The sequence below is a fragment of the Penaeus chinensis genome, chromosome 39 (genome assembly GCF_019202785.1).
Source record: "Penaeus chinensis breed Huanghai No. 1 chromosome 39, ASM1920278v2, whole genome shotgun sequence".
NCBI classification, from domain to species: domain Eukaryota; kingdom Metazoa; phylum Arthropoda; class Malacostraca; order Decapoda; family Penaeidae; genus Penaeus; species Penaeus chinensis.
This window is the reverse complement of record NC_061857.1, coordinates 5,769,074-5,778,125: the sequence shown is the minus strand read 5'-3', so window position 1 is coordinate 5,778,125 and position 9,052 is coordinate 5,769,074. Positions and strand designations below refer to the sequence as shown.

The 9,052-nt window shown below is 38.2% G+C and overlaps 1 protein-coding gene across 2 annotated transcripts in view; it reads left to right on the top strand.

The window, feature by feature from the left end:
* The window catches only part of LOC125046589 (cysteine--tRNA ligase, cytoplasmic-like), a 13,355-nt gene extending 5,030 nt beyond the window's left edge, over positions 1-8,325 (top strand). For both annotated transcript variants that reach the window (XM_047644398.1, XM_047644397.1), the window contains exons 2-14: positions 1,296-1,487; positions 1,718-1,861; positions 2,009-2,132; positions 2,420-2,635; positions 2,919-3,080; positions 3,434-3,665; positions 4,155-4,231; positions 4,957-5,123; positions 5,989-6,135; positions 6,273-6,381; positions 6,592-6,690; positions 6,910-7,093; positions 7,387-8,325. In XM_047644398.1, coding sequence (XP_047500354.1) covers positions 1,312-1,487; positions 1,718-1,861; positions 2,009-2,132; positions 2,420-2,635; positions 2,919-3,080; positions 3,434-3,665; positions 4,155-4,231; positions 4,957-5,123; positions 5,989-6,135; positions 6,273-6,381; positions 6,592-6,690; positions 6,910-7,093; positions 7,387-7,709 — 2,160 coding nt within the window. In that variant the 5' untranslated portion in view covers positions 1,296-1,311 and the 3' untranslated portion in view covers positions 7,710-8,325. The remainder of the gene's footprint in view (positions 1-1,295; positions 1,488-1,717; positions 1,862-2,008; positions 2,133-2,419; positions 2,636-2,918; positions 3,081-3,433; positions 3,666-4,154; positions 4,232-4,956; positions 5,124-5,988; positions 6,136-6,272; positions 6,382-6,591; positions 6,691-6,909; positions 7,094-7,386) is intronic.
* The last annotated feature ends 727 nt before the right edge of the window (positions 8,326-9,052 follow it).

Below are 9,052 nucleotides of genomic sequence, written 5' to 3'. Positions count from 1 at the left end.
TAGTTAAAGAGCCATGGTTCAGTGACATTTGTAATGGTGAATTCTGTGCTGTTTTTCTATAAGGCCTAGACTCTCAGTTATTTAGAACTGACCTGCCTGACTGTTGCAACTGTGCCTAGGCTGTCTAACCTTTACTAATAAAGTCACAGTAATAATCTCATCAGCCCAGATATGGTGATCGTGTTCTCTGCCTCTAAGGAAGAATGGTTTTACTGACCCTGTGGAGGTTGTGGAACTAGGTTGTACTTTGCAAAGATCAGTACAAGGCTTTTGATGACCTATTCCTATTATTGTAGTGGTTAATCTTTACTGTATGGATGCACTAAGCTAGGATAAATTGATGGTGGTATTCTTGTAGAGGACAAAAAGTTGAAGCAGTCAATACAAGAAATAATCTGCAGACATGAATGATTGTGTCACAAATAAAGGGAAAAGATCATGGAAAATGGTGCTCACAGCCTAGCCCAAGTCCAGTTGGTGCCCCAGTGTTTCATCTCTATCTTGGTGTGTATACCGAGGTGAAGACAATATTTTCCCAGACGGTGTTGGGGGCAGAGCCTACCATCAACTCTCTCTGGGCAATGCTTGAAGGGTAATCCCAGACATAGCATCTTAGATTGTTGAATAAATGTTTTGACATGGAAGTGGTGTCTTAGTCTCTGATGAGTGCATTTTTCTGTAAAGAGTTACCTTTATAGCAAAGTGTTGTCTTTGATGCACCTTGGGATCATACCAGAGAGCATTATTGGTTCACACCTTTTTCAGGTGGTTGAAGGGGGTGTCTGGCCTGTCCCTCAGTTACTGCTTTTTAACCCAAAGAGACTTTGGCTTGTAAGCAGTTCTTTTAGGTCTGCTTTGCTCTGCTAAGGAATGCCACTGTGGCAAGAATCCTCTGTGCTGTGGAGGGCCAGGTTGTTAGACATTGTCATTAATCATGTGATGCAAGTTGTCCATAACATTAGCTGTCCAGTATGTATAGCAATATGTCTCTTTATATGATATATAGACAAATTTTTTTTATTAGTTTTACAGATTTTGTAATTAGGACATGTTAATTTTACCCATTTCTTCCCATTTGTTTTTGTAGTTGTACCTTTGTAGGCCATGATTGTAATTGACTACATCAAGCAAGAAAAGGAGTGTATTGAAATATGTCAATAAAAAAAATTGGGTGTTTTCTGAGATTTATCCCAATAATATTTTACAGATTCTTGGAGGATATATATTGAGATATATTTCAATGTATATGATATCTATTGTGATTTGCTCTATACCTTTTTTATGTGATTTTGCAGACAAAACTGACTGAAGATGCCTAAGCGCCCAGATTATCAGTGGTCTGCCCCAGAGGGGGTCGAGTCTCCAAAACTCCACCTGTACAACTCCATCACTAGAAAGAAGGAGCTGTTTAAACCACAGAACCATGTAGTTACTTGGTACAGCTGTGGGCCAACAGTCTATGATGATTCTCATATGGGTCATGCAAGGTAAGCCACTTGTGAGAGTTAATTGCTTATTTTGTACACTACATAAAGTATATGATATATTATCTTTTTCTTACATATCCAAAGGACTTGATGATTTAGTTGCCATATATAGTACCAGGTTTCTATATTTAAGCTTTTGTAGTTCTTGTGTTAGGTTGTTTTTTCTGTCATCACAAAAATTGTATCCAGTCCAGAGGAGAACAGAATCTGATGACATTTCTCGTCCACAGATCGTATGTCAGCTTTGACATCCTGCGGAGGGTGATGCAGGACTACTTTGGATACCCTGTCAAGTATGTCATGAACATCACTGATATTGATGACAAGATTATTAAGCGAGCTCGCACCAGATACCTTGTCAAGAAATATAAAGAGTGAGTACAAAATATCTTTTTTCTATTGGATCCTAAGATATGTATGATTTTTTTTTTTTTTCGTTTTACAATTTTTCTTAATATTCAGACTTCACATTTTGTTAAAATAGGGGTAAAGGAGAATAAATTACTTTTCTAAATTCTCAGGTCTCAAGTTTCCAAGGATAAGTTGGTTGAAGACATTTTCTCAGCTGTGGAACACCACAATTCCATCATTGCAGCAACCACAGATCAAGATAAACTCAAAATGCTGGTTGAGGAAGTGCAGAAGGTAACTGCTGTTGTGCTTTTTAGAAAAGTAAATTTCTCGCTGTCCCTCTCTTCCTCTGGCTTTTTTGTGCTTGGAGAAAATATGAAGAGTTTTTGTATGTCTTTACTAAGTTGAAAAGAGAAAGAGGAAAATGGAGGTATTATAAATATATGATTTTGTCATGAATTTGGTTGCTTTCTGGTCTGTTTCATTGTTAGGAATAAAAGCCATTAGTGCAAGCATTCTCAATAGCATGTTAAAGTAGGTAATGTCTACAAGATTTGTAAATTTTTTTTTTTTTCTTCTAGGTGAAGATTGCTGCAGATGCATTACAGAGTGTTGCCAGTTCAGGGAATGCTTCTGAAATCAGCAAGCACCAAGATCAGCTGATGGCCAGTGCTGAGAGTGTACTGGGTGAATGGCTGGACAAAGAGAAGGGGAAGGAAGTTACGGAAAACTCCATTTTCGCAGACTTGCCGCGGCATTTTGAGAATGAGTTTAACAAGGACATGGATGCTCTCAATGTATGTATTAATGTTCATTGCAATTGCTTGGACTTTTGTATTTATATGATTTTATTTTTTTTATAATACATATTTTTTCTTTTCTTTTTTACATCTAGAGTGATAGTGGTCATAATGGCAGAAGAGTGAAAATAATATATAGTTTTATGGTTTATGAAGAGATGATATATATAGTGACCCTTAACTTCTTTTGATCTTTGAATATTTTTCCATTTGTCTTCTGTTCATGCGTTTACTTTTGTAATTACAATGCTAATTAAAAAAAAAAAAATCTGTCTTACAGGTACTTCCAGCTGACGTTGTAACCAGAGTGTCTGAGTACGTGCCTCAAATTGTGGACTACGTGAAGAAGATTATCGACAATGGCTATGCTTATGAATCTTGCGGCTCTGTGTACTTTGATGTGGGAAAGTTTGATGCAGAGCCAAGCCACTATTATGCCAAGGTGTGAGATAACTTGGGTTATTACTGTATTTTGATGTTAGGATCACCAAGTAAAACCTTTGTCATGACTATGCATACCTTACTTAGTGGATATTATGCTTACGTATACCTTACTTAGTGGATATTATGCTTGCTCTGTTGTGGAGACAAATAGTTTTGATTTGTTAAGATATTACAGAGGCTTTGCTTCTTTGTATCAAGAATATAATAGAAAGAAATGCTATTTCCTAAGCTTTTACTTTTTGCATTATTTATGAAAATCTAAATAGTAATCTTGATAGAACAGTATTTGTCTCAAGCTGTTAGATTCACTTGCTTGGTATATCAATATTATTTTATTTTTGTCAATCTCAGCTAGTTCCTGAGGCCTATGGCAACCAGGAGGCTTTGGAGGAAGGTGAGGGAGCACTCTCCACCACTGCCACCCAGGAGAAGAGGAGCCCCAATGACTTTGCTCTGTGGAAAGCCTCCAAGCCTGGTGAGCCAGCGTGGCCCTCTCCCTGGGGTCCCGGCAGGCCAGGGTGGCACATTGAGTGCTCTTGCATGGCCTCAGATGTCATTGGAGACTCTCTTGACATCCACACAGGTAAGGGCAGAAAAATGCATGAAGTAATGTGCACTTCTACCTGTCAGCCATAAGAGAGTTAGTGCATGTGTGCTTTTATTTTCCCTCTCTCTTCTTCCTATTTCTAGTGTTAGTACCTGTTAATGTTTAGATACAGCTATTGTTTACAGTTTATTATAAAGGCTTCTCTTTATTGCTGTGTAGCACTAATATCAGTATCAGAAATATAATATATTGTATTATGAATTTTGTTCACTGATCATTATTTTGATCTATTAGTGTAGTACATATATTATCAGTATTTGTTTTTATAATGCAAGGCATTTGTAATGAAAATTGTGTATGGTGAAATAAAACAGTACCTATTGTCTAATAATGTTATTAATAGAGGGCTATATTTGTATTTGTTGTTACAAGCAGTGGGTTGTAAACAGCCTTAAAAAAGAGGAAAGTTAAACAATATCGTGACTGTGTGTCTGTATAATCACTAAATGTCCTGTATGGTTTCAGGTGGTGTTGATTTGAAATTCCCTCACCATGACAATGAACTGGCACAAGCAGAGGCATATTACAACAATGATCACTGGGTATGTTTTGACTGTGATTTTGTCATTTTTATTTTAGTTGATGTTTGATATTTTCCTTTTCCTCTCCCCTTTGCCCTTTCCTTTGCCCTTGTCCTTGCCCTTGCCTTTGCCTTTGCCTTTGCCTTTGCCTTTGCCTTTGCCTTTGCCTTTGCCTTTGCCCTTGCCCTTGTCCTTGCCCTTGCCTTTGCCTTTGCCTTTGCCTTTGCCTTTGCCTTTGCCTTTGCCTTTGCCTTTGCCTTTGCCTTTGCCCTTGCCCTTGTCCTTGCCCTTGCCTTTGCCCTTGTCCTTGCCCTTGCCCTTGCCCTTGCCCTTGCCTTTGCCCTTGTCCTTGCCCTTGCCCTTGCCCTTGCCTTTGCCCTTGCCCTTGCCCTTAACTCTTCCTCCTTCTCTTCCTCTTCCTCTTCCTCTTCCTCTTCCTCTTCCTCTTCCTCTTCCTCTTCCTCTTCCTCTTCCTCTTCCTCTTCCTCTTCCTCTTCCTCTTCCTTCTTCTTCTTCTTCTTCTTCTTCTTCTTCTTCTTCTTCTTCTTCTTCTTCTTCTTCTTCTTCTTCTTCTTCTTCTTCTTCTTCTTCTTCTTCTTCAGATGCTGTTAATCCTTCCCATTACTACGATACCTCCATCTCCACCTCCTTTTGCAATAGCAATATTTAGTGATACTGGAATAATCCCCCCTCTCTTCAACCTTCACTAACTGCTGTCCCCCTCCCCTTGGTGCACATCTCCTCAGGTGCGGTACTTCTTGCACACGGGTCACCTGCACATTGATGGCTGCAAGATGAGCAAGAGCCTCAAAAACTTCATAACCATCAAGAAGGCCCTGGAAGAGACGTCGGCTGCGCACCTGCGGGTAGCCTTCCTCCTGCACACCTGGAAGGACACGTTGGATTATAGCTCGTAGGTGGTGGTGGTGGTCCTTTGGGGTTGTCGGGGTGTGGGGGGCTTAGAGGGACAGTGTGTGGGGTGTGGGGTGAGGAGGTTAGATATGTTAGGGAAAAACTGTAGGGTGAGTGTGTCTCTATGTGTGTGTGTATGAAAGTTTGTGTTTGTATTAGTTTGTGTGTGTGTGTGGTGTGTAAGTGTGAGCAAGGGGGTGAGTATGAGCTTTGCTGTAAGTATTGACGTTTGCATAAGTGTGCAGGTATAAGAGGAGCAACCCTAACATTGCCCTTCAGTCCTCTTCCTCTTCCTCTCTCCACCACTGCTGTCCTGTAGGTGCTAATGTGATTCTATGTGAGGTATGAAGAGTAGAGAAGGTAGAAATTGACATCTTTTCTCAGTTAAAGTAGAGTCCAGGTATGTAGATAGATTGCTGGTGTGTTTGTGTGCATGTGTGTGTGGGGATATACATGTCAGTGTATAAGCATTTGTGTACTTGGCTGTGTATGAAATGATGATAATGTTAATGATAATGATATGATGGTAGTGATAATGAGTATTATTTTTATAACTGACAAAATTATCTTCACTACTTTGTTGTTATTGATTGATTTTCATTTGTTCTCTGGCTGTAAGATTTTGCCTTTGCAAGTAAATCTAACTGCTCATAATAAATCAAATACAATATCCATCTTGTCATAGTACAGTCATTGACAAAAGTAAAGTTGTAAATGGAGCTTTGAAACCCTCCTGACCTAAACAAGAAAGGTAGCATTTTTTTGGTGTTCAAGATGGAATTTGAAATATGCTTAACAGAAGTCTTGACCTTGACATAAAACCTCATACAACCTCATAAAGCGTCATAAGTCTTGACTAATTATAGGAACACCATGGAAGGAGCCAAACAATTCTACAAGATGGTTAGTGAATTCAACCTGAATGTTCAGGATCTGGTTCGTCGTATTGGAAACACTAGCACACAGTGGAGTAATACAGATATGCAGGTGGAGACAACATATAATAACACAAGGTTTGTTGTATTTTCCTTCTTTTGTGTTTTTTGAAAAAAATGGTTCGTGTAAGTGTTTTATGTCACTATTATTTTGATTGTTTTTGTCTTTGCATGATACTATAATTTGTTTGATATTAGAATTGTTTTGCCAACAGAGTAAATGTTCATAAGGCACTGTGTGATAACATTGACACCAGAACATCACTAGACCACATGAGGGACCTCATTACAGAAGCCAACAAATACATGAATAACAACCAGCAGGTGAGATTGTTTAGCAACACCTTTCCTTTTTTTTACTATGGTACTATTTATTTTTTTATGGGATACTCTACATTTGCTATATGCTAGTTGGAGTCACTTTGTTTCATAATATTGAAGAAAGCTTTGTGAGAAACCATTCAGAGTTTCTGTTTGTTATAATCCAAACATTTGTTGCTATTTGGGTATGTGATAATGCAGACATTTCCGCAGGTCAACTCTCAATTGATGATCAACATAAACAGCTACGTCCTGAAAATGATGAACATGTTTGGTGTTACTATTGGTGATCAGAGTGGAGGCAGTGGCCAGGTGAGGAGACAATTTTGATAGCCTGGAAAAAAATTCTTGTTTTATCTTGTTTTATGAATTACCTTCTGATTTCAAAATGATAAGAGGTTTTAATTGTATGATAAGATGTCAGTGTGTCTGTCATTTATATTTGCAGTTGTCATTCATATATGCTTATTGTCAGCTGAAATGTGCCAATAAGAATTTTTTTTATGTACTGAATAACCATGTTTTCCCTAGAGCTCGGAGAAGCTTCTTGCGGTAGCTGAAGTAGTGGGAGATGTTCGAGAGAAACTCCGTCAGTGGTCTAGAGGAAAGGATGTAGATGCCAAAGAACTCCAGGGGAAACTCCTAAGCCTCTGTGATAGCATTCGCGATGATATGCTACCTCCGCTTGGGGTCAGGCTGGAAGACAGAGACGGAGGTAACCTGCTTCTCATTAGCCTTTGAGGTGTCAGTGGGATCACCACATTTGTTGGTTTTATATTTGATGCAGTACCAGTTCTGGAGAGTGTTCAGGATCAGTTATTATAAATATGTAAATTTGCATTAGCAGATTTTAAACAATTTAAGGAAAGTTAGAATTTGACTAGTAAGTGCTGATATTCAGTAATTTTTTTTATTTTTTTATTTATTATTATTATCTTTTTTATACATAGCTACAGGTGCTTGGACCATTTATGGTTCGGAAACCTATCAAATGTCTCTTATTCACAGGTGCACCAAGTATTAAACTTGTAGATGCGGCAGAGCTTATGCAAGAGATCAAGCTAAAGAAAGAGCAAGAAGCTGCCAAGAAGGAGGAGAAGGAAAGGAAGAAGGCAGAACAGGCAGCAAAGCAAGCCGCCAAGGACAAGGAGGTGCCCAGTGACCCGAAGGACATGTTCCGCACCCCTGAATATTCGCAGTGGGATGAGAACGGCCTGCCAACGCACGACAAGGAAGGCAAGGAAATCACCAAGAGCCAGTTAAAGAAACTTACCAAGCTCATGGAAGCCCAGAAAAAGAAGTTTGAGAAGTGGCAAGCACAACAGGCGTAGTATAATTTATAAAAAATTTTTGCTTCCATGATCTGTTGGGTGGAATGTGATTAATAAAAAATATTCCAACCGAAGTTGATTTCTTGTCATTTTACATGATTCATGATTTTGCATGATACCTTGCATGATTTCAGCTTTAAAGGCATAATTATGATATTGGGATATTGGTGATTGGCATTTTATGATTCATTTCTTTTTTTATAACCTCTAATTCTAGAGCTGAGAGCTAAAAGTGATTTAAAGGCCAATGTCATCAGTGCATTGGGGGTGCCACTCGAGCATTTTTTATAATTAAAAAAAGAATCATATATCCCAACGCAAGTCTGATTGATACAAGTGGTTGCATTTTGAATATATAGTGACCGAAAGCTTCTAAATTGGCTGCTTTTACTATGCTATTCTTTGCTTGAAGTCAATATGCCATTTTCAGTTGCAGAAATAAGAGAAAATATATTTATATTTCAAAGACAGTTTCATTTTTAAGCCATAAAATGGTGGAGAAACTTTAGAGAGGGAATTAGGAGAAGTGGTTTAAACATCAAGAGAAGTAAATGTCTTGATTTATCATTTAATCATCAAAAAATAGTTCTTGCAATTATTGTTTTGAAACCATAAATTTTTAAAATTTTTGTTGTGTATTTTGTTTTAAAGACCTAGATTAATGCAACACCTTTTGAAGAACAACCTTTGTGAATTATTATTTGCTGAATTTCAATCAAAGGCCTTTTTCTCACATTGACCCTCAAGATGTTGGCCCTTCTTGTTCTGGGCCCTAGAATTATCAGTTATATCTGCTCAAAGATGTGATTACTGTTGCTGATCTTGTGCCTGTCTTTGCAATTTTAACCAGATTCCAACACATAAACAAGTGGAGAGAGAGAGAGAGAGAGAGAGAGAGAGAGTGAGTGAGTGAGTGAGTGAGTGAGTGAGTGAGTGAGTGAGTGAGTGAGTGAGTGAGTGAGTGAGTGAGTGAGTGAGTGAGTGAGTGAGTGAGTGAGTGAGTGAGTGAGTGAGTGAGTGAGTGAGTGAGTGAGTGAGTGAGTGAGTGAGTGAGTGAGTGAGTGAGTGAGTGAGTGAGTGAGTGAGTGAGTGAGTACTGGAAATAATATAATAATCTTGGAAAGATAAGAACTTCTAATTGGTGATGGTAACTTATGATATAGCCACTGGAATTATTATTTTTTTTTCAATGAAAAAGATTAACACTATTTTTATACTTGTTTCCTTATGTATAAATATGTGTATGTAATCTAAGACATGTGTTGTAAGTGTGAGAGTGCCTTTAATGTTTTATTACTATTACATGACACAGCTTTATACATGATGTTGAAATTGCATTAATT